Genomic DNA, 26,014 nt, shown 5'->3' on the forward strand with positions numbered 1-26,014 from the left:
TCCAAGAAGCATTTTCCAGCAGGATAACGCCCAACCACGCCACACAAGGGGGTCACAGGAATGTCCCCACAACATTGTCACACTGCCGTGGCTGCCCGGTCACTAGATTTATCGCCAATAGAACATGTATTGGGCCATTTGGGATGCCAACCTCAACAGCCTACCAGTTTGCATGGTCTAGAGGCTCAGTTACGGCAAATATTTCTCCATAAGCTACAGCTGACCAGTGGGTCCCTGCAGTAGGACGCCTGACGATAAGCTTGGCTTTGAACAAAAACTTATACAGGGGTTTTATGGTATACAGTATTTAACAATGGTGGCAGTGAGGACCCGGAGAATCATGTAGTAGAAAAAAATGAGCTCGCCCACTACTCCCGTCCTCCAGGCGGTCGGTTTACTTTGACTGCAGAAGTCACATGCTTGTTTACATACTAATGAGATGCTTTTACACGGGACAAATATCACTCAAATTTGCTTTCTTTTTTTTTTTTTGTTTCCGGACAACAGTTGGTCCATGTAAAAGTACCATTCGACTTTTTTTATGCCATTTTGTCCTTTATACCAGATATATACATTTTTTTTTATTTTTTTTTTAGCCTAAGGAATTGAATGCATCTATATACTGTTTACGGATCCATTAAAATTACATATGTCATACAGATCCAAACCAATAAGGTATTATTGTATGTTGTCACCACCAGGAAGTAGTGGTGGAGACTAGATTGTAGAGGCTTGACACACTGGTGACGCCCCCTGTTCATGATTGGCTGCCCCATTCCTCAGGCTCACAGGTCCTGGCACTCACTACTGCGGTCTCCAGTTGTGATGTTGCGATGCCATCTGCACTGCTGCTGTGACTGTTGCCAGCGGCACCCTGCAAGCACCGCTGCTGTCACTGGGTGCCCATCTCCCTTTACAATGTCACCTTAACGGCCCCGCTGTTAGCGTCCCTGGGCCCAGTAGTGTGGCACCTGCGGTCGCCTTTACCAACCGCGCAGAAGGTCCCTGATGGCTATAGTGTGAGACCTCCTGCCCCCCTGTTGGCCATCCGTCTCCTCGTGCTGTGCTGGAGAAGGCCTACTCTTCTAGGCAACCAAAAATCAGAACATACACTGCAGCTAGGGCTAATTAAGAAGTCATGAATCAGGAGCTAAGGGTGTGACAGGGGCGTTCCTCCATACAAGCCCTGTCAAACCTCTAGCTTCCTGGTGGTGACAAGATACAATAATACCAACCAATAGAAGCGTATTACAACTTGTCACAAATTTTGTCATGGTATCTAATCAATCCTAAATACATGCACTAGGCCTGGCTTTGCATTCTTCCTTGTGTAGGAGCAGGAGTAACTTTTTCCCCAGTGAGAGCTGGATAATCCTGGAGGGTAGGAGCCTAGGGAACAGATATAGATCTTCATATTATAAATGGGTTCTTCTTTTTTAACACAGTTTGTGTTTCCGTGATATGTTCACTTTGCTCCTGGTTTTACACCACTTTTCAAACTTTGGAGAAACAATCTGAACATGATGGGAAATGGGTCAGAGGGATGCCCAGCAGTCTGGAAGTGTTTGGTTCATGATCCAACTGAAATTCTTTCCCTTCTTCAAGTCATGAGGAACAGTCGATTTTTGATGATTCGGCATATGTTATGTCCAAACAAGATGAAAAAAATGCCTCATTTGGATCAGACGTAACTTAATATCCTAAGGCCTCCTGCACACGGGTGGGTCAGACCCCGCATGCAAAGTTGGAACCCAGTGCCCGGCCAGTGACCCCTGCAGACCTCTCCGGTGTCTTCTGTTCAGCGATGCGGATATGCCGCCCTATCCTGATGATAGGTCATCAATAGTATTTGACTGGAAAACCCCTTTAAACTGTACCTGATTTCTAAAATCTATCAGGTTCTCCTTACCGCATCATTTGCTGCTGTTTGCATCCTGTTTGATTCTTTTTCAATTGGTCTTTCTGACTTCTCATGCTGCATTGCATTCTCTCGTGCCGAGTCATCAGAGAGGCAGTGTTTCATGTGGCACAGAGTGTTAAAGGGGTTGTCCCGCGCCGAAACGGGTTTTTTTTTTTTCAACCCCCCCCCCGTTCGGCGCGAGACAACCCCGATGCAGGGACCTAAAGAAAGCTTACCGGAGCGCTTACCTGCATCCCCGCGCTCCGGTGACTTCTATACTTACCGGTGAAGATGGCCGCCGGGATCCTCTTCCTCCGTGGACCGCAGCTCTTCTGTGCGGTCCATTGCCGATTCCAGCCTCCTGATTGGCTGGAATCGGCACGTGACGGGGCGGAGCTACACGGAGCCGGCATTCTGCACGAGCGGCTCCATTGAAGAGAGCAGAAGACCCGGACTGCGCAAGCGCGGCTAATTTGGCCATCGGAGGGCGAAAATTAGTCGGCTCCATGGGAACGAGGACGCTAGCAACGGAGCAGGTAAGTATAAAACTTTTTATAACTTCTGTATGGCTCATAATTAATGCACAATGTACATTACAAAGTGCATTAATATGGCCATACAGAAGTGTATAGACCCACTTGCTGCCGCGGGACAACCCCTTTAAGCTCTCGTTCATGACCTGATAGGGGCGAGTTCAATCCCCGCATGGGTCAGTTATCCGGTTCAGTCAGCCTTCCATGCTTCCGAAGTCAGTAAAAGCTTGCTGGGGGGTAATAAAAAAAATTACCTGGCGCTATACAAATAACATTGTAGGAGTTGGGCATTAAGAGACATTCTGGCCAAATGAGCCTGTGTATATGGCCCCTCCGTTACTACAGAACCTCAAAACCTAACTGCCAGAGGAGCTGGAAGGGAAATTCCTAGTGGCAGCTACTTCAGTCTTAATTTACAGTGGAAAAACAAGAACCGTTTGTTTTTTTAATGAAATTATAAGTATATATGTCATACGTGTGTATAAATATTCATGATCCTCTTCGGATGTATTCCATTTTAGCCTGAAGAAGAACCAGAGAGGTTTGCAAGCTTGCTGTAACATCATGTATTTTTGTTAGCCACTAAAAGGTATCATATCTACAAGATTACTTGGTTTCTCTTGCTGGGAACAACCACATTTGACTACTGGCTAACACCGGACCAAACCTTTGTTTTCATAAGATCATTCACAAACAAGCACTGTCTGAAAAGTTAGTGTCCCTTTAAATCAAGTAGGAATAGTATTGCTAGCAAAGCAATGTCATAACATTCATTTGTGACTAAGCAGGAAATATAAGGTGAGGTTCTATCAAGAAACCAAAAGTCATGTGAGATAACTCTAAACTTAGCTTTTCTTTTGTCATTTATGGTATCGCAATATAAAGTAGTATGCTGCATTGAAGATCTGTAATGATGAGCTGTATTTACATTAGAGGGGCTTAATGGAAGGGGAATACAGACGTGTTTACTTTCTTTACACAGTTATATAATCTCAACTTTTTATTTAAAATAACAACCACCTAGAAGACGTTGTCCTTTTGCTCCAAAAGTCAGCATGCAGTTACATCTCAGATAGATATGCAGAATATTAGAGTTGTGGGGTGATTAGATGAACGGTCTTGTCACCTGAGGCCCTATAAGTTGTTCCACCCTTGGCCTATAAGAGGCTCTCAGAGGCTCCCTGTATGCAAAAAGTCAAAAGATCAACTAATTGCCCACCTCCTTGGCAGTACCAACTAGACTGTTAGGAGGTGCTGAGACCAGTGGATGCATGAGGGCACACAAGGTGACCGGGCTCAGGACGCCCTCAACAGACCACCAGTGGAGAGGATCGTGTGTTTGACAAGCACAAGTGGCTCCAACTGTTTCGTTGTCAGCCATCCAGAGATAGGTGGCACTGCAGTGAGCAGGAGTTGACAGAAGTATAGCCTGAGTGGTTACGCCAATTCTGTCTTTGTCACGGAGGTTGCTACTCTGCCTAGAAGTGGTGGCTTGTGCAGCAGGTGGATTGCAATAGGGCCCTAGCCGGGGCCATCTGTAGTTAGTGTAGGTTTGAAGTGATGCCAGTGCATTTTAGTGTTATGCAATGATGAAATAAGAGTCCAGTCCCAAGCACTTTAATGAAACCGAAGGCACACAGTTTACTTGCAACTTGGAAAACAGGTCAAAATCCAACATGGAAAACTAGATACACTTCTGGTGCACTCAACGGAAGAACTGATTTAGACAGGCAGAATTAAGTATTTGCTGAATTAGGAGGTTGTTCGTGGAGGAATGGAGGGAACAGGGCAGTCTTGCTTGTAGACACTCTGACTTTCTGACTGAATGGGAACAGATTAGACTCACGATCGTGGTGGCTGTTTTCCTTCCCGCTGACAAGAAGACCTTCACTGGCAATAATCCTTCAGGGCAAGGTTGAAGTAGACTGAAGACAACTGGAGACTCCCCTCTGTCCTGCCATACTCCCCTCCTGCAAACTCACGGCTAGCTTTCCTCCAGGCCTGGGCCAGGCACGCTCAAGGCCTGGGCTAGCCTCCTCCCTTTCCCACTCTATGGAATACTCGCTGACTGACTTCCCCAGACTTACCCTGACTCCACCCAAGCTCTGACCTATTTATATTCTCCCCATCAACCAATCCAGGACCAGGGAGAAACCCTCTACCCAATCCTAGGACTAACTAGGGATGACTGACAAGTAATAGAGTGGGTTAGCGTGCATTCTGCATAGTCATGCAGAGTTAGACCGATACAACACAAGGCATTAAAACTTAGATGACCAATTATGGCCAATACACACAGACAAAATGCTAACACACTGACACACATATAGACATAGACATTCCACAAGAGGCCCCAAATCTGGGGAACTACAGCACCATTGCTACAGCCCCCTGTGTTGGAACCATTTCCAGGCGCTTGGTTGAAGGGCATTTGGTCTCACGGCGCCATTACATGTACTACCTTTGACACCCACCTACAGTTGCTTCTGTTGACCGTGGTGTCATGAACAATCAAACTGGACTAGTACGGAGTGTTTTCAGCCTCCATCCTGCCTTTGTTGTGGTGCTGCACACTGCCCCCTGCTGGTGTAATGATCTTGGGGGCCATTGCATACGACAGTTGGTCACCCCTAGTAGTGGTACGAGGGACAATGACAGCTCAGCGATATGTTCTGGACATCCTGCAGCCACATGTGTTCCTCTCATGAAGGTTTCCAGCAGGATCATGTTTGGCCGCACACAAGGGGTCACAGAAGCCCCCACAACATTGTCACACTTCCGTGGCTGCCCAGTCACCAGATTTATCTTCAAAAGAACATGAATGGAACCGTCTGGGGTGCCAACTTTCATATCCTACGTGTTTGCACGATCTACAAGCACTGTTACAGTAAATGTGGACTAATATGCCGCAGAATACCATACGGAACCTGTATGCCTCCATGCCCACCTCTATCTCATCTTGTATCCAAGCTAGAGACGGTACAACAGGATGCTAGAGCCTCCATACCCAGTCGTATCACATCTTGTATACAAGCTAGAGGCGGTACAACAGGGTACTAGAGTCTCCATTCCCAACCATATCACATCCTGTATCATAGCTAGAGGCAGTACAACAGGGTAATAGAGCCTCTATGCCTGCTTGTATCAAATCTTGTATCCAAACTAGAGGCAGTACAACAGGGTACTAGAGCCTCCATTCCCAACCGTATCACATCCTGTATCATAGCTAGAGGTGGTACAACAGGGTACTAGAGCCTCCATGCCCACCCGTATCACATCTTGTATCCAAGCTAGAGGCGGTACAACAGGGTACTACAGCCTCCATGCCTGCCTGTATTACATCTTACATCCAAGCTAGAGGTGGTACAACAGGGTACTAGAGCCTCCATGCCTGCCTGTATCCGATCTTGTATCCAAGCTAGAGGCGGTACAACAGGGTACTAGAGCCTCCCTTAAAGTGTTCTGTTTCCTGCAATAAGAGAAATGTTTCATTCAATTCTGGCAACTCCTTCTAATGGAGGGATTTTGTATTTGTTTTCTCCTCATCATCCTTTACAATTCTTTCCTCATTCCTTTTTTATAGGTCCAACACTTTCAGTTTTAATCTTTTTACTATTTATATAATTTAAAAAACAGTTTAGGGTTAAAGCGCTTTTACATGGAACGATTATCAATCAAAAAGTTGTTCATATGAGTGAAAATGAAGACTATTCATTCAGGGTAAACGCACCTAATGATCAAACGATAAATCGTTTGCTTACCGTCCATTGTATGTAGGTATACAAATCGTTGGCTTACCGTCCATTGTATGTAGGTATACAAATCGTTGGCTTACCGTCCATTGTATGTAGGTATACAAATCGTTGGCTTACCGTCCATTGTATGTAGGTATACAAATCGTTGGCTTACCGTCCATTGTATGTAGGTATACAAATCGTTGGCTTATTCACTAATTGTTTGGTGTAAATACTGATTGTTCAGTCGTTCACATTAGCTGTATAAGTGACTGAGAACGACTGAAGGAACCAATGATGTATCTGCCTGTATAAACGGAGCGCCCAAGTGAACTCTGACATTGTCCAATCATTCGAACGATAAATGGTTTGGTGTAAACGAACCCTTAGGCTAACTTCACACGGCCGAGTGCGATATCGGGCCGTGAATCACATCTGATATCGCACTTGGCAACATGCGATTTCCCCAAAGATGATTTTTGTATCGAAACCACCTTGCACCACTTCGGGAAGGTAGCGATCCCCCGCCACGGCAGAGGATCGCGGAGTGTCTCCCATTGTTGTTTTACCGATGAGAAATAGAACACAACTGGCAGTTATGGTAGTATATCACTACATTGATAGTAATTTGTGATGTTTTCCTTAATTTCGGGGGAAATGCTCTTAAGGTGTACATACATTTTCTTACAACATGGTCTCCTGCATGCTGCTGGATTACAGATGTGTGTTGTAGGGATAGGTTGTATGGGTGCCATATACTTTTTTGTTCCTTCTTATGCCTTTAACTTCATACTAAAGGCTTCTCCCATATGAATCTAGACGAGACAATAGCTTCTAACATGCTGCATTATGGACGTAATCTCCCCTGGAAACATTGCTTTTAGAGGAGGTTATGGTGCTGTACAGTGGCACACGGATCGCAGCCATATATCTCTGCACTTGAAAGAAGAGCTGAGACGCTTGTCCCAAAAATTATTACTAAATGTGTCTGATTGTGCCAAAATTAGATATTAAGCTGCATGTAAACCCTGTACTGTTGTCAGCAGTGTAGCATATGTTGTGTGCCCCTTACTTGCAGCGCTCTCCTCACACACCTATACGCCCCTTATAAGGAGGATTCGCTGCGCTCCCTGCTGTACACTGCCTTGTGTAGAGGCTTCCCTGAACACTCTTACAAAGTGGGGCTGAGAACTATATAAGGGAGAATATCCTGTGTTTGGGTTTGGATCAGTGTGTCCCACAGATCTTGCATCCTCCTCAAATTCCTTTTCCATGTATGGCCAAATCCCAGGCGGGAGGGCAGCTGGAGGGGAGGGAGAGTGCTTTCCCCCATTGGCTGCTCTCTTCCATTGGATTTAGGACCCTGGGAAGCTTAATGCAGACCTTCCCTGTATCCTGATCCACAGAGGAGATCTGAGTTGCTGTCTTATTACTCCTGTGCAGGTAAGAGGTGCATAAGGTTTTTTGATTAACACTTCCTCAACCTCTCCTCTGCAGCTGTACTACTACATAAGAGAGGGCATTTACCTACCACACCCGCTCCTAACCTTTGCTCTTCTGTATCTTTCATCACGATTTATTTACTTTGTACATCTTTGTCTCTGACAAGTGTGTTCAGATGTAGCAAACTTTAACTTGACACTCAACATGTTCAATACATAGTTTTAGCTCCTGGTACAGATGTAGCCATTTCGTGCGCATAGAATGATTTGTACCTTATTACTTTTACTGTATACTGTGACAACCATCCTACAGATGTAGCAAACCTTAACTTGACATTTAACACACTGTAATATGCCTGCACTTTATAAAAGTGATTTTTATGATAACTTAATTTACATAATATGCTAGACTGAAAAAAGACAAACGTTCAGCTTGTTTACACCCACCCCCTTACCCCTGTTGATCCAGAGGAAGGCAAAAAAAAATGTGGTGCAGAAGCCAATTTACCCTCATTCTGGGTGGAAAAAAATTCCTTCCCGACTCCATAATTGCAGAGTAATCCCTGGATCAACATTGGAGATCAACAACCCTTCCGATTATTATATGTCTATATCCTGTAATACTTAAAGCATTGTGGTACGCTGTAGTTTATTGCGATGTGCCTGTTGTGTTAAAGGGAACCCGTCACCACCTACGAGCGCTATAGACTCCATAAAATATTATGGTGCTTATAGGACAAGTCCTGAGGAGTCCAAGGATGTGCTTTGGATACTTATCCGGCTACCATTACTGCGCTGTCACCCTTGAAGTCGTCTTGCGGACAGTGCAGCGGACCCCTCTCACATACTTCTCTCTCTATGGGAGTGCGCATGCACAACCCGCAGAGAGGAGTTGGCTGCACTGTCCGCAAGTCGACTTCCACAGTCGACAGCGCAGAAACGGGGAGCCAGGTTAAGTATGCAAAACCCGTCCCCAGACAACTCGGGACCTGTCACATGAGCACAGTAATGGCATTTATTGTGCTCCTAGATGGTGACCAGTTCCCTTTAATAATTGCTACACATGTATATTCCATAGAGGAGCGTTGGGCTGGATGTCACATTAGAGGAGTTTCCAGAAAAGGGTGAATTTAATGTTTCTAATAGTATATCAGTGACTGTGGTTCTCCTATGTACTTTATAGCATCTGTGAGCATCAATATTGCATGTTAAATCCGTTTTTATATTTAGTTCCATAGAGCCCTTTAATGTTTTTATGCAGCCAGCCAACATCCCAATATGGGTATATAAAACGTAGTGTTTGTGTTTTGGCTGCTGCTGTAATTTACTGCATCGCCCAGATGTTACAGTGTAGTCAGCATGATTTCAAGAAATCCTATTTATGCAATGCAGTTAAAGGGACATACTGGATCTTTCCAGGTTTTTCACCATTTACTTCAACAAGACTATTGCAACATTAAAAATGTATCTGACTGTATGGAAGTGAAGGTCCTTTTACATGGAATGATTATTCTTCAGGCAAGCGATAATCGCTTTCCCGCGTCATTCATTTTATACCATCGTTGGCTCATTCACTTATCGTTCAGTCGTTGCCATTCACTTATACAGCTAATCTGAATGATTTGTCGCTTGAACAAGCCAACCATGCATCTGCCTCTATGAACTTGCATCGTTTGCTTGTTCAAAAAGTTTAGATCTATGTTTCAATCTTTCAGGTTTTAGTGAGTGTGTGCCTAAATGTTGTCCTGGAACCTACCTTTTCACACACATCCGGGTGCGGATTTAGTGAATTTGCTATACATCCAGAACGTATATATGAATTTTTCCACATGAAAAACTGTTTTCAAACTTGGGTCTCATTCACATGGCATATGCGGGTTTTGGTCACCTAATATGCTGCGTATTTACGTGTCAAAATCCTATTTCCTGCATATTTTGGGCCTTTAGCAGGTAAATGTGCAACGCATTTACGTGCGCACAAAAACAGAATTGCTGAAGGGCCCATCGTATAGACCCACAAATACGGATGTTTCCTGCATACTCGCTGCATATTTATGCAGGTTCGTTGACTTCAGTGGCCTATTTCAGCACGTAATATGCACCAAAATGGGTCATGCTGCGCTTATTTTTTTTTCTTCTTTTTTTAATGATACCGAAAGTAACGAAAACGCACTCGTCTGAATACCTCAATGTACATCAATGGGTCTCATCATAGCGTATTACGCTGCACATATACACCCATGTGAACAAGCCCTTACACGTCACAAATATGAACTGATGCGGAATGTTTTAGGAGGTCACATATTGGTGAGGTTCTGCCAGGTACATCGGGGGGAACATTATAATATGCCTCACTATGCAGGAGAGAGAGGTATACCCAAGGCAGCTGCCTTTTATACCTTGTCTCCGCTTTTGATGAATGTCAGGGGAAAGGGAAGGATAAAGGAGGGTGCTATCTGGTGTAGTAATGCCATATAGAAAGTTGCACCAATGGTGAATGCTCTTGTGCCAGAAATCGGCACAACCACATGGAAACTTCAGGACTGGAACTGACAATGCAAATAATATTTCTACTGAGAGCAGCAAGCCTCTTCTAGTTCATCGGGGGAGCTTTTCCCTGGGCTCAAATCAAAGCTAATAGCATAGAAACACCGGAAAAACCAGCTAATGGGCATTACTCACAAAAGATGGACACCTGTATGTATATGTAATATCAGACTAACTTCAAACAAAACAACTGATTTCCAATGATTGCAACACATTTCATCCTTGGAGTGGGATTTTCAGGCATCTGAGGAAGACCCCACTCTGGGGTTGCATACTTGGAAACAAAAGTTGTGTTTGAAGCTTGCCTGGCCTTCCATATGCATACGCGTGTCAATCTTCTGTGAGCAGCGCCCATTAGCTGGTGGTTCTGCGTTAGTTGGGTCAGTAGACCCGCAGTCAGGCTGGGACACTCCTCTGTAATACAGATGTGCTAAAAGGAAAAAGTCTGTCTGAAAGTGGCCTTAAGGGGGGGCCCTTGGAACTGCGTATACATGAGGGGAAATTCCTGACCTATACCACAAACGAGAACATGGATGAAAATGGGGGTGTACGTCACCCATAAGCTCAAATGCTACAACCTACATGTTTCACTTTTTAAAAAATTAATCTAGTGGATGCCTTTGTATAGAATAGAGTAGTCAACTATGCTAATCTGTTCAGCAAAAGTGTATCCATGTATACTGAGAGGAGAGCCCTTGTGTCCTCCATCAGCTGAATTGGCCCTATGGCTACATTTGACATACTGTATACACACCAGGTGTTTTCCCAGCACATTTGCCACGTGTACACCGCAAACAGTGTAAATGCACTTTTACCTGTGCTGGCATGAATCAAATCTTGGCATCACCAGTGTTTACCATAGTATGGTGAGATGCATGCAAATGTGGCCGAGTTTGCCATAGGGTTGTCTCACACAGAGAGGTTTTCTCCGGAAATTTTTTTAATATTGCAATGTAAACCGTAAGCTAAATGTGAAATGTGAAATGCACAACAAAAAGTGCATTGTAGCTTTTACAGGTGCGTGGTTTTAAGTTTAAAAAAAAAACAAAAAAACTTTGCATAGGGTTCTGTATAGGAGAGAAACTCCTAAGGCAGCATGTAAATACTATCTAAAAAGCATCTGAGAAAAAAAACACGTTCCAGTTGTAAAGAATAAAAAAATGACTGTTTTTATTTATTTGTGTTTTCAGGGTCAAAAAAGTGTATGTGACGGAAAACACATGGGGATATCCTGATCGTATCGTGTTTACATGGGTCTACATGTAAATAGAGATGAGCGAGCACGCTCGGATAAAGCAGTTACTGGAGTGGGCATCGCTCTTCTCAAGTAACTGCTTACTGGCCCAAGCAGGCTCAGGGAGCGGCGGGTGTTAGCAGGGGAGAGGGAGAGGGAGAGGGAGAGAGAGATCACCGCCGCCCCCCGAGCCTGCTCAGACCAGTAAGCAGTTACTCGAGAAGAGCGATGCTCACTCGAGTAACTGCTATATCCGAGCGTGCTCGCTCATCTCTACATATAAAACGATTTTATTTTACGTTATCATATTATATAAATGGTCTAAAAGAGCTAAAGAACGAAAGTCAGTTGTACATCCATTATAACTGAGAGGGATGAGGGTGGATCAGTATAATGGCAATCTAGTTCTGATCACACCCCCTACTTACAGGGTGAAGTGGTGACTGACTAGTTTGACCAGGTCTATAATCAGTGTAAAAATATTTATTTAGGTACCGTACAATATGTTCAGTAGTCCTAGACCTCCAGCCTGGCAGTACACTTTGGATATGTTCACACGTGGCAGATTTGTTGCAGACATTTCTGAAACTGTTCCAAAGGTCTGAGAAGAGAAAGATCTGTAATAAACCTGCAGCATGTGGAAATGCCTGCCTGCGGTTTATAACGACCTACACAACAAGTAACAACCTTTCAGAATATTGATTTTTGTTTTCTAGAAGATGCAAGTGGAATAGTTTAGCTCACAGTTCATTTTGTCTTTATCAGAGAACCGATCAGGCCTAGAAAGCCGAACATGTGGGGCTGATGGAGTAATGGCCATCATCCAATATTTGGGGCCAAAGACCGGTTTAAAGGGATTTTCCAGGCAAATATTATTGATTGACTTATTCCTTAAACTCAATGAGAACTGCACCTGCAATTACTAGTGCTGGCCACTACACAACGGTCGGAGCTAACTGCTTCCACTCCATAACTCCTGTGTGTTGTGGCACAGACAGCGGGCGCAAGATCACCCGAACACCCAGGGTCCTAAGCGGTGGACCCCAGTACACAAAAGTACAGAGAAAGAAAATATTAAACAGGCGTAACTTCAAGCTGCTCCCGTTATCCTTATAAAGCAGGTGAATGGGGTCAGAAATATGTGTAATCATGCAGGAAAGGCGGGCCTGAGGGGCCCGAGAGATTGGTCACCCAAAGAAGGAAGACCACACACTCCCTTTTGACAGATCCTAGCTTCTGTTCCCAGGTCCACATGATGTCGGGATCTGTAGTGTAAGATTCTCGAGTCAGCAAGCCGTACAACAGGAAAACCATATTGGGGGGTGGGGGGGTGTTGGGAAAATAACTTCTCAAAGAAAGTAAGGGTAGACCGAAAAAAGCACTGAGCACCACGAGCAGTTGGCAATATGCCAGCCAGGATAGACCAATCCTGCCAAGTCTACGTATGAGCTCCTTGATAGATGGAATGGAAGAACCCTTAAGAATGTGGTGAGCCAGTGGGTCATCTTGTATCCACCGTCCCAGGAAACATTCCCAAGTGATACCAGGTGGGAATGCGGAGCTAAAAAATAGTGGAGTGAGGAGGCTATCTCCCCGAGGCAAGACCTGCTTCCTTATCTTTGAAAAAACTGTTTTTTGTTTTTTTTTATTACAACAGATGTAAGGATTATTGTTAAGGATCATCAAAATCAGATCTTTAACAAAATGTTTATGATCAGCATTACAAATAGTAAATATCGCAATCGTGGTTATTGTTGGCATGTGTAATTCTCGTTTTGATTATGATGCAGATAGTAGTTGACCCAGGTTCACATGCAGCAATGGGACCGTTGAGCAAGAAACTTAGACATGAAATTAAGGTCCAATGAACATTTTTCTTTTTCTATACATTTTGTGACCATTTTTCTGAGCACCAACTCTGTGTCTCACAATGGCACTGTATGATGGCACACGGTGTCTGTGGCATCGAAATATAGACTCTTTAAAGAGGCTGTCCAATTGTAAGTAATAGATCCCCTGTTGTTCACTGGGCCAGTGTTTTCATGTACTGAGAAAGCAGATGTCTCCGTTTTCACTGTAGTGGCCAGACTTGGTATTACAGGCAAAGTTCCTATTTACATCAATAGGAATTTGACCTATAATATCAAACCTAGCCAGTACAGTGAGAACAGAGCACTCTGCTTCTTACAGAAATCGGCTCGCTCGGCGCACTAACACATTAGCCTGGTAAAGAGCTGATTGGCGAGGTTGCTGGGTGGCAGACCCCAACTGATAGACTATTGATGATCTATCCTAAGAATAGGCCATCAGTACTTTGCCACTGGACAACCCCTTTTAAGCTGCCTACTTCAGCTGGGGTAGCTGTTTGTTCAGCTGACAGTTATCTGGCCCAATCCCTCCATACACATGCAAGCTCAGCTTAGCCAAATTAGCATATTTAATAAATACAGAGAGGGGGGAAAAGCCACTTTTATACACCTCTGGCAGTGGCTTATATCTAACATATGCTATCAGGGGAGAGTCAGGAAGTCCCCATACACATCAGATGAGTCCAGACAATATACATCTATTGGGGCAGGATAAGTAATACTGTCTAATAGACAGTACAGACATAGACTAGACAGTCTTTTAATTGCAACAGATTTATCTCATCGGCTCTGATGAATGATAAATCTGTAAATGTTTCAAGAGGTCTGATCTGACTGTATACTGCCTATTATTTGGCTTAGTTTACCACTAAAAATTGCACAAACGTTTGATGGGCCTAAATGCAAGTGTGAACTGGCCCCTTAACAGATGTAATATTTGTTGTCTATGCATAGAAGTCACTTTAGGATCATATACCACAATTTGAATCATTATAGTCAACATGTCAGCAAAGGACGATAGTTTGCAATTAATTACAAAATTTTCTAGAAAACTAGGTGATCTTTTATGACTAGCCGTCCTGGAATACACAAAATGGGCCACAAAAATGACCCCAGCACCGCCCTCTTATGAAAGATGTCCAAAAGACAACCTGTGTTGGCCATAGCAACCAATCACAGTGCAGCTTTCATTTTACCTCAGCAGTATAAGAAATGAAAGCTGAGCTGTGACTGGTTGCTATGGGCAATAAAAATTACAGAGGAAGTCAGTGAGTTTTCGATTTTTATTTACGCCGGTATTCGTCGCTGGGTGCTACAGAATGCTCTTGCGAAATTTCACTCAAATCGGACCAGAACTGTGGATTTGTATACGACACAACAGACCGATTTGGCGTTTTATATACAAGATGGGGCCGTGGGCAACAAGCATGCTAGTTATTAATGTGTGTTGATGATGCAATATATTTGGCTTTCCATCTGAGTATATGAGCGCCAGATTTTAACCCTTTCCAATCCACTGTCTGATGTCTGAAGACATTCTGATTGAAGGCTGTACAGTTCCGATGTCTGAAGACGTCCGGTAGGGTATTCTTACTATAGATTACTGGCCGCTCTGTTGTCAGGGGCCTCTCCAGAATGTCCCATACCGCAGTACTGGCTCTAGCCAGCAGATGGCACCATTGTATAATGGCAGAAAGAGAAAGCCCCCTAGGAAACCCTGAATCCAAAAATTGGATTGCAAAGGGTTAACCTTTTTGCTAATTTTATACAGGCATGATAGAACAGACCCATCAACTGATAGGTTGGACTGAATTTTAGTAGAGGATTTCCCTTTTTAGATGTTGCTTCTTTCCAACCTTTGAAGGGAACATATCTGAATATGGACACTTGTGTGTGTGCCCAAAAACTACTTTGAATCCAAATTACAGACTTCACCATATATGGTTAGCTTAGAAACCGTATGAGATGCATTAAAGGGGTTGTCCCGAGGCAGCAAGTGGGGTTATACACTTCTGTATGGCCATATTAATGCACTTTGTAATATACATTGTGCATTAATTATGAGCCATACAGAAGTTATAAAAAGTTTTTTACTTACCTGCTCCGTTGCTGGCGTCCTCGTCTCCATGGTGCCGACTAATTTTTGGCCTCCGATGGCCAAATTAGCCGCGCTTGCGCAGTCCGGGTCTTCAGCAGTCTTCTATGGAGCCGCTCGTGCCAGAGAGCGGCTCCGTGTAGCTCCGCCCCGTCACGTGCCGATTCCAGCCAATCAGGAGGCTGGAATCGGCAGTGGACCGCACAGAAGAGCTGCGGTCCACGAAGACAGAGGATCCCGGCGGCCATCTTCAGCGGTAAGTATTGAAGTCACCGGAGCGCAGGGATTGAGGTAAGCGCTCCGGTAAACTTTCTTTACTTCCCTGCATCGGGGTTGTCTCGCGCCGAACGGGGGGGGGCTTGAAAAAAAAAAAACCCGTTTCGGCACGGGACAACCCCTTTAATAAATAGTAATGGGGTTCTCTTTAGTTTTTTTTCTATTCCCTGACAAACCTTAAAGCCTCATCTTCATTAAATAGAATAATTTGATGGTTTAGGCACTTGTAGTGAATTCATTATACAGCTCACTGTATCCATACTGCACTAGAGTTAATTTGATTAGGAAGTGTCTACAAGTGCTCCTTTTGATGCATCCTCCACCAAACTTCAAAGCGGAAACTTAACACCCAGACACTAAATAGTTTTGTGACATGCCCAACTTCCTATAATGCAGTTCTATAGGAAAGGTCAGTTGATGACCAATTACATTTTAACAAACATGAATAATCTATTTTTTTTTCTCAATTCAAGTTTATGAACCTGTCCCATTTTCATGGTGAGAATTAAGGATTTGTGATCTATGCAACTGCAATATATTGCATCTACCTCTAGAAAATGTATTTCATAATAAGATGACCCGTTAATCCCTGGCCTGAAGGGACCCAGATGAACAGAAAGAGAGAATCTGTCAATTGGAGATTAATATAACATGCACTTCCATAACTTATGTTGATATCTTGTTTTGCGCAGGCTCCCTCCTACCGCCAACATGTCCAGCAAGAAGACCAAGGCTAAGACCACCAAGAAGCGCCCTCAAAGGGCAACTTCCAATGTGTTTGCCATGTTTGACCAGTCTCAAATCCAGGAGTTTAAGGAGGCTTTTAACATGATTGACCAAAACAGGGATGGCTTTATTGATAAGGAAGATCTGCATGACATGTTGGCCTCCTTGGGTATGTAGACAGTCGAGCAGCTTATAGTATTCATGCATGTAACACTGTGCCATTGGGCTTGGAACAATCCACAGTGATGGTTATGTACGTTTTTGGACAGGCTATAATATGTGTAGACTATAGGGATGGCTAAATGGTCATCATTCGACCATACATACAAGTTATGACGGACTGTTTACCGGACAGCTTTTAATGTTTCTTAACTCTCTATCAAATCAAAAATCATTACAATGCTGATATTTTGTCAAACATCAGAGTATAAAAGGATGTGATGTCATTTTTCAATGCTATTATAATTATGGATTGCCAGAAACTGCGCCACTGTTGACCACAGGTTGTGTCTAGTATTGCAATTAAGCCTTAGTCGCTTGAATGAGGTTGAGCTGCAATACTATGCAACAACCTACTGAAAAGTGACCATGTTTCTACAATGTTAATATTTAAAGGGGTTTTTCCAAGATTAAAAAAAAAATTGCCAAGTGGCTAAAAACAAAGAAAAGACTGTACCCCCATTGAAATGTTCCTCTGCTCCAGCCAGTGCAGTGCAGCCCCACTGTTCTGGAAGTTTTTGCAGCAGTGAAATGCCATTAGCTCTTCACTTTTCCACTGTAGCCAATCATTGGTCACCTCCCGTTTATGCAGACATAATTGCTGAGGCCAGTGATTGGCTGCAGCAGATTGCATGAACAATACTTGACTGCTACCGGACCTTCTAGGCCTGGAGTGGCAGAGAACAAGCTGGTTGTGCTGGACCAGAAGGACGTCTAAAAGGAGAACATAGATTTCTTTGTCTTCTATCATCATGAGGTCTTGACAACTGTACTCTGCTGCCAACTGCTGTCTGCAGCGGTGATGTCGGTGAGCTTCTAACCCATATTCAGTTTATTACGAAAACTATAGACAGATCGAGACCCCCTTCCTACCAAACAGCAAAGTTGCTCATAAAACTTTCTAATTGCTAATACTAACATTAGGATGTAGAGTTGGTGATGATTAGTGAATCGGTTTTGATTGTATTGTTTGGGATTTCTAGGTAAGAACCCCTCTGATGAATATCTGGAAGCCATGATGAGTGAAGCTCCTGGCCCTATTAATTTTACCATGTTCCTGACTATGTTTGGAGAGAAGCTGAACGGCACTGACCCCGAGGATGTGATTAGGAATGCGTTTGCATGTTTCGATGAAGAAGGCACAGGTACACACAGATGGTCACATTACTGTATCCGTCTGTAACTATAAAAGCTTCCTATAATCTAATCTGCAGATATCCTAAAACGTGATTAATGGAAGACTCCTCCGTCCTTTATTCTGGCCACACATACATGTACGGTAACTTTACTGGACATACATGGCCAGCCTGGTCAATATCACAATTATGGCCACTGATCACTTACCATTTTCTGTTATCTGGAGTGATCCTTGTATCATCTCTCACTGTATTCTGAGCAAATTCACTTTGTATGCAGTCATATGCATGAGACTGAGGAAGGAAATGCATAATAAATAGAGATGAGCGAGCGTACTCGGATAAGCACTACTCGCTCGAGTAATTGGCTTTATCCGAGTATCGCTGTGCTCGGGTCTAAAGATTCGGGTGCCGCTGCGGCTGACAGGTGAGTCGCAGCGTGGAGCAGGGGAGAGCGGGCGGGAGAGAGGGAGAGAAAGATCTTACCTCCGTTCCTCCCCGCTCTCCCCTGCAGCTCCCCGCTCCGTGCCGGCACCCGAATCTTTAGCCCCGAGCACAGCGATACTCGGATAAAGCCAATTACTCGAGCGAGTAGTGCTTATCCGAGTACGCTCGCTCATCTCTAATAATAAACTTTCTTGCTAGATGAGGTATGGCACTATTGGATTTTCATTTCACAAATCCAGCTGAGTGCAAATACAAACTGGTGCCAAGGCCATTCCTCCCATTGTCAAAATTAGAAAACCTATCAAATAATGTAATGCCACACTTGTAATCTGAATGCCCCCCCACTGCCCCCACACACTCCTCCTCTTTCCCTGTTTTCCCTCAAATTGCTTTTCATTACAATCAGTTTCAAAATCTGTATAATTGTTAGCAATAGACCTTGTCTGTTCAAAATTCTATTTAACCCCTTGACTACATCCGATGCAGTACTTGATAGTAGTCCCAGCGATTATCGCTCCTGTGCTTTTACACAGGAGCGATCATTGCTCATTGAATGGAGGCAGGGATCCTTCCAGCCTGATCGCCTCCATTCACAGTAAACAGGTAGTTGTTCATAGAGGACTGCCTGGTTACATGGACTGATCGTTTGATTCTTTTTTTTCTTTTTTTAATGCTTGTACAATCCATCCAACAGACAAATTATTGCATTTACACTAAAGGATTATCATTCAGATTTCCCGTGTCAGGAAGAATCTGAATGATAATCGATCAGTATAAAAGAGCCCTTAGTCAGAATTAAAATCATATGACCCCCTGAAAAATCACCGTAATGGCATCTTAAGCTCTACCTGTGGCAGGACTTAATAGGATGCCTGCGAAACTACAATGTACTGCAATACTGAAGTATTTGTGTATTGCAGAACCAATTAAACAATTACAAGATCAGGTTCCCTATACCTTTTATTATTTATAATTAAAAATATAAACGTTAAAGTCCTTTTTCCATTTGTGACATAGAAAAAAAACAAAGAATTAGATTTGGTATCGCCAAGTCTATAAAAATAAATAAATAAATAAATCTAGTATTGTTATTTATCCCAAAAGATGAGTGCTGTCAGAAAGAAAAGGCATGCCAGAATTTATCTTTTGGTCATCGTGTTTCAAAAAACAAAAAAAAAAAGATCAAAACTCCTATATACCCCCAAATTGTACTAATAGAAACTACTAGAGATGAGCGAGCATACTCCCTAAGGACAATTACTCGATCGAGCATTGCCCTTAGCGAGTATCTCCCCGCTCGGGAGCAAAGGTTCGGGTGCCGGCGCGGGTGACAGGTGAGTTGCGGCCGTGAGCAGGGGGGGGGGGGGGCGAGCGGGAGAGAGATCTCTCCTCCGTTCCTCCCCGCTCTCCTCGTCCGCCGCCGGCAGCCGAATCTTTTTTTCCGAGCGGGCAGGTACTCGCTAAAGACAATGCTCGATCTAGTAATTGTCCTTAGCGAGTATGCTCACTCATCTCTAGAAACTACCTATTGTTTTGCAATAAAAATCTTATGGCGGTCAGAAGATGTAAAAGTAGTACATAGCGTATTCTGTTCAGATTACAAAAATGCTGATAACATTTTATCATGTTTATTCAGAAGCATTGCTAGGGAAATCTGTGTTCAGCTAGATGCATAGAGTACATGCACTGTCCTATGTAGTGCAAGCACAGCCCTGTATATAAAATAGTTTACTCATTAAGGCTCAATGTCCACGGGTTGACCTGAGTGGAAGATCCGCAAATCATGCCTCCCGCAAATGCATTAAAGCATGCGGATTTGTTTTGCGGACCTCTCAGAATTACAGAGACCCTTTCCAACAGAAACTATCAATATTTCCATTTTTATGTCTGTTCAGACACCATAAAAACCTTTTTTGGTGATTTTTTTTTTTTTGGTCTAGTTTTCTCTTTGTTTTTGCTTGGTGATTAAACCTTGTCTGTGCTCTACAGGTGTCATCAATGAGGATCATTTACGTGAGCTCCTAACCACCATGGGAGACCGCTTTACAGACGAGGAGGTGGATGAGATGTACAGGGAAGCACCGATTGACAAAAAGGGCAACTTCAACTACGTAGAATTCACCCGCATCTTGAAACATGGAGCCAAGGATAAGGATGACTAAATTATCAGTGAACAACCGTATTTGGATTGTAACAATTGAGTAGCCATTGCACTGCAAACCTGGGAAGACTGCGTTCTGTGACCCGCAGAACCCCTTCTCCCCACTTTTTGCAGCCATAGTGAAAAAAAATCCTAGCAGCTATATGTCAAGCACTCAGAGTTAATATGGACAGTTGACTAAAAAAATCATCAGTTGTTTGATTAGCTTTAGTGTAAAAAATAACACCGCTGCCTCAGCCGCCCCTCTGCCAGAAAAGGAAGTGAAATGTGACTGATAAGACCCTGCCGTCACGGTAGCTGCACAAATATGGATAATTCATCTTAATATATAACGTAAATAAATGGATTTATTAACAGGAGTCGTCTTGTGTTGTAACGTACCGTATATATCTGCAGTACATGCTTGCCACATAGTTGCTCACTTGTGCAGAAAAAAAACAACTCCCCAAAAAGAACCCCTCCCGCATTGGCATTCCCGAAAGCTTAGATAACATTAATAATGTAAAACTACGTGGTATGTCTCAAATCAGGGGTAATTACAGAGGCGTAGTTGGGATGGGCACATGGGGCAACAAAACCGGGTATCCCTCCTCTTACTATGCTTGCTGCAAACTCAACACACTTCTTGGGGGTATTTCTTGACCTCCGTGGCAGGGATGGGGTGTAAAGTGTCCTCTGTGATCCTTCACACCTACTCAGACTCTTAAGCTTGCAGAGGTGCGGCCGTCTCAAGCAGAAGGCGCTCAACAAGCTGCTCCTGGAATTGTAGGAAGGTGAGCGTTCCCGGAGCTTCTTGTAAACTATGTAGGCATCATAGGTAGCATCTAGAGATGGACGGGCGTACTCGCTAAGGCAAATTACTTGAGCGAGTTTTGCCATTTTCGAGTACATGCCCGCTTGTTACAAAAGATTCGGGGGCAAGTGGGGAGGAATGGGGGGGGGGGGGGGGAATCGCTCTCTCGCTCCTCCATGCTCACTCCCGCAACTCACCGCTCACCCCCGCATCTTTTGGCACGAGCGGGCATGTACTCGAAAATGGCAATACTCGCTCGAGTAATTTGCCTTAGCGAGTACACTCCAGTAGCGACCTGAATAAAGTAGATCAGCGGATTTCAATGGAGGGGCCCGGGAGTGAAGATTGTGTCGGGGGAGATCTCCGAAGGCCACAGATAAGAAGTTTCATCTGCCCTCACCAATTGTATCAGTGAGCGCAGATGAAACTTTTTAAGTTTTTTTTTTTTCTTTTCTGTTTTTACATAACATCCATTAAATAACAAATGGATGTTTTACAAAATTCAAAGACGTTCTTGTGAGCCCAGCCTAAGGCGAATCTACAACCTATGCATTGAAGAACATGTATTGGAAAGGCACTGGGAGATTTTTGAGACTCTTTATGTAGAAGACCATGAGTATAAAAGGCTCTATGAATTAAAGCATATTGGGAAATTCTATATAAATTGGAGACAATAACCGCATTGATTTTATCGTCTTCATCCACACAACATCTGGAATAGGAGCACAATGTTTATCCTATTTCTCCCGTATACATTTATCATAAGTCCCGTGTACTCAGAAACTACAAATCTTAGATATTCAATGTTTCATTTGGAATCTCAAATAATCAGTCATTTTTCAACAAACTTCTTTGCTTATGTGATGACTAAGAAAAGTGCTAATCACTTTATTTACCTTACTTGATGTGTTGGTCCTGAAAAATCACTGTTGGCCACTAGGGGTCTCCCTTCCATCTAATTTGCTGTACACTGCCTGTAAAATCTGTCTAGGCAAATGGCCCTTTTACATGGACAGATAATCTCATGATCCTCGTTTGCCTGACAGAACGAGCTGGTGACCTCATTAGCTCTTTCGTGTTCGGGCAACCCATCTAGACTGCACAAAAAAATGGTCACAAGCAGCACTTTCCCAGACTCCACTAAGGCAGGACCTTGACAAAGATCTTGTTGAAGATCGAAATGTTGCAGCTTTTTACAATGTAGGAATAAAAGTTCTATTTCATTTGCATTCACTCATGCTGCCGCGGACCTTTTTTTTTTTTTTTTCTCCATCTAGACTGCACGATGCTTGCACCTAGGAGGTGATTGAGGAGATTTATAAGGCCATGCATGCTCCTCTGGGAAATATGCAAATAAGGAAGATGGAAAAATACCTCTGGATCACCACCTATTGGATGGCAGCATTCCTGAAAATCAATGACAGACCCTTTATACAAGCGTTTATAACAATGAACTACTCCATTTCCAAGTCTGACCCCAATGTGGATGTCTGCCTTGGCTGCACAGACAGCAGGCCCGAGGATCAGCTGATTGGCGGTGATCCTCAGCAGATGAACTATTTATGACCTATCCTGAGAATGGGTCATTAATAGTAAATGCCTGAAACACCCCTCTAAGGCCACTTTCACATGGGCAGTATCCGCTGTGGAATTTCTGCTAGCAGAATAGCTGCGGAAATTCCATGTTTACAGTACAAGCCACATGGATGGTGTTTAAGAATTCCCCTTCGCGTGGTGCGGAGAATTCCTGCCACAAATTTGCAGCATTTTTATAAAACGCTGTGGGTTCTGATTCTGCAGCACGTGTGGATTTGGACACTGCAGGATTCTTGTATAATTGGTGCAGATATTCTGTTGCGGAATGCCTGCAGCGATGTCGCCATGTTAGAAGGCGGCCTAAATGTTTTCCTGTTGATCATAACTGAATACTTTCTAAAAACATACAATAGCTGTGGTAAAAAGATTTCTAGCATAATGGAAGATCTGTATCAACTAGTTTGACCATGAAAAAGTTGGAACAATACCTCTGCAGCGCCACCTATTGGATGGCAGTATTCCTTCAAATGAATGATTGACCCTTCGTACAGTAACATAGTATGGTAGGGGGAAGAGAGACAATGTCCATCTATTTCAGCCTGTTTCCACTCCTCCCCCCCCCCCCCTTATTGATCCAGAAGAAGGCAAAAACAAAAAACCAATGAGGCAGAAGCCAATTGGCCCATTTGGGGGGGGGGGGGGGGGGGGAATTCCTTCCCAACTCCATAATGGCAGTCAGAATAATCCCTGGATCAACATTTTGAAAGTTCCCACCTGACTGCAAGACTCGGATCAACAACCTGCTGGTCACCTAATGTCTATTTCCTGTAATATCATAGCGCTCTAGAAAGACATCTAGTTCCCTCTTAAACTCCTCTATCAATTTTGCCATCACAATGTCCTCAGGCAGAGAGTTCCACAGTCTCACTGCCCTTACAGTAAAGAACCCCCTTCTATGTTGGTGATGAGACCTTCATTCCTCTAGACGTAGAGGATGCCCTCTTGTTACAGTCCTGGGTAGGAGGAGGATACCCCTCCAAATCTAGTTTGACCATCTAATGGTATGCTAGACCAATGGTTGTATATGAGTATTTACACAGTGTGATGATTTGTGATGCTCACAATTAGGTTGTATGTACTGTACAATCAAAGGCCTCATGCACATATTTCACATTTGAACATCATTTTGAAGCCAAAATCAGAAGTGGCTAATTGTGATTCTCTAGCTGTTGCAAAACTACAATTCACATTATCCCGGGCAAGAACATACCAAGGGTTGTATTTCTGTGGCAATTGTTGAGTTTCAGATTAGAAACTATTGCTCTAAGCAGTTTCTACAGCCTTCAGATCGTTTGACTTGGAAATACGTGGATTTGAAAGTCATGGATAGTTATGAGTGAACTTTTGAGAAATTCAGTTCGGCCGATTTGCCAAATTTTTACAAAAAGTCCAAATGAGTTTGAACTGAACTGGAGATTCACCAAAACCCCTAGAACTGGTGTATACTACTGTCTAAGAGACAATAAAAGCCCTGAATGATACTCTGAAACTGTTATGGCACTTAGACATTGTTATACACCAGTTATCCAAACCAAAGCAGTAGAACCTGTTTCAGGTAGAACTTTGGCAAAACCTCAGTTTGGGTTCATGCCAAACTGAACTTTTTGCAAAGCTCAAGCAGAAATCGCACTTTACTAGTAATTGTAGACTACCTAATGATTCTACCTATGACATTTCAGGAGATACTTTTAGGTAAAATCACTCATTGAATTCCAAAAGCAGACAGAAAGCCGCCTCATTGAATCTCTTAGGATGGCACTATAGGCTGTCAGAGTTCTATAGAGCAGCTGGCCTATGTTATGCGGGATCCACGACATACATGTACATAAATCTAAACAATGATACAATGTATCAAATCCACACTCATGAATGTAACAGAGACAAGGTTTACTAGGGAGAGGTAGGGCAGCTGGCTCTCATACAGGGGAATGCACAGCTATGTAAAACATTGTTTAGAAGTCATTCAAATGGAAACATATTTGCAAAGAGGCTGCTATTGTGTGCTGGACCCTACCTGTCCAGTGTAATTAGCTCCTTGACAGAAGGTGTAAATGTCCCACCTATTGTAAATCGCTTCCCTCCAGGGCTAGGGAACAGCAAGGGGTACATATCACCATATGACTCAGAATGATTTCATCTCTTGAGGATTCTGTTTTTGGAGGCCACTTATATTAATTAAGTTTCACACTTCTGCTAAATGTTAATATTAACAGAAATGCCTGAATACAATGCACTTGAGATTACTGCATTATTCATATCTTCAAACTATCTACAAGGCCAATGTTAGTAGCAAAAATCAAACAAGTGAGGGCAATTGGCAATCAAATTCTATTATGCGAGATTAATCACTTAAAAGTAAAAACAAAGCACTATTTTATGTCACAATTGTTCATTGTTTTGCTATAATCCCAGCTATAGGAAAGCAAACAACCAAGAATTCCTGTTCTAGACCATGTTAAGAAAAAAGCAGATGACAGCATTTGAGCTTTTCCTGTTTAGGCAGTGACAGCAGGATACAGTAATGTGGGGTAGGGGGCAAGACCCTCCCATGGCAACCAATGGCCACACCATCTAGCCAGCATTATATGTTTTATATATATTGGGTGGTGACATATTTTATATGTAATATATATATATATATATAAAAAATCTTTCTACTATACTTGATAGAAGAACATGTCCTTTTGGTGCATTTTAACCTGTTAAGGACCAAGTGTCATAAATACATGGTGCTTGCTCTTCGGTTTTAATTTGGCCTCCAATACCACCTGTATGGTGACGACACCCAGCTATAAACCTCTTCCCGTGACATCTCTGCACCTTTACTCCAAAACATCACCGACTGTCTGTCCGCTGTCTCTAACACTATGTCCTCTCTCTACCTAAAACTAAACCTCTCTAAAACTGACTTACTGGTGTTTCTGCCCTCTACTAACCGACCTCATCCTGACATCTCCATCTCAGTGTGTGGCGCTACCATAACTCCTAGACAACATGCCCGCTGCCTTGGGGTCATATTTGATTCTGATCTCTCTTTTACCCCCTACATCCAATCTCTCGCCCGAACATGTCAGCTGCACCTCAAGAACATCGCAAGAATCCGCTCTTTTCTCACCGTGGACACGCTAAAAACGCTCACTGTTGCCCTCATCCACATTATTGCAACTCGTTGTTGATCGGCCTCCCCTGCACCAGACTCTACCCTCCAATCCATCCTGAATGCGGGAGCCAGGCTCATCTTCCTGTCCAGCCGCTACTCGGACGCCTCTGCCCTGTGCCAGTCACTGCACTGGCTGCCCATTAAATA

General features: G+C 43.4%; 1 protein-coding gene across 3 annotated transcripts in view; it reads left to right on the forward strand.

Moving 5' to 3' along the window:
* MYL9 (myosin light chain 9) overlaps positions 1-20,677 on the forward strand; it is a 29,305-nt gene extending 8,628 nt beyond the window's left edge. For 2 of the 3 annotated variants that reach the window (XM_066587723.1, XM_066587724.1), the window contains exons 2-4: positions 16,322-16,524; positions 17,558-17,719; positions 20,147-20,677. In XM_066587723.1, the coding sequence (XP_066443820.1) occupies positions 16,341-16,524; positions 17,558-17,719; positions 20,147-20,319 (519 nt within the window). In that variant the 5' untranslated portion in view covers positions 16,322-16,340 and the 3' untranslated portion in view covers positions 20,320-20,677. Of the gene's footprint in view, positions 1-7,472; positions 7,611-16,321; positions 16,525-17,557; positions 17,720-20,146 lie in introns of those variants that run through there. The other variant, XM_066587722.1, reaches the window with a different exon arrangement.
* Positions 20,678-26,014: the final 5,337 nt, after the last annotated feature.

Source organism: Eleutherodactylus coqui, chromosome 13, assembly GCF_035609145.1.
Source record: "Eleutherodactylus coqui strain aEleCoq1 chromosome 13, aEleCoq1.hap1, whole genome shotgun sequence".
In the NCBI taxonomy this organism is placed as follows: Eukaryota; Metazoa; Chordata; class Amphibia; order Anura; family Eleutherodactylidae; genus Eleutherodactylus; species Eleutherodactylus coqui.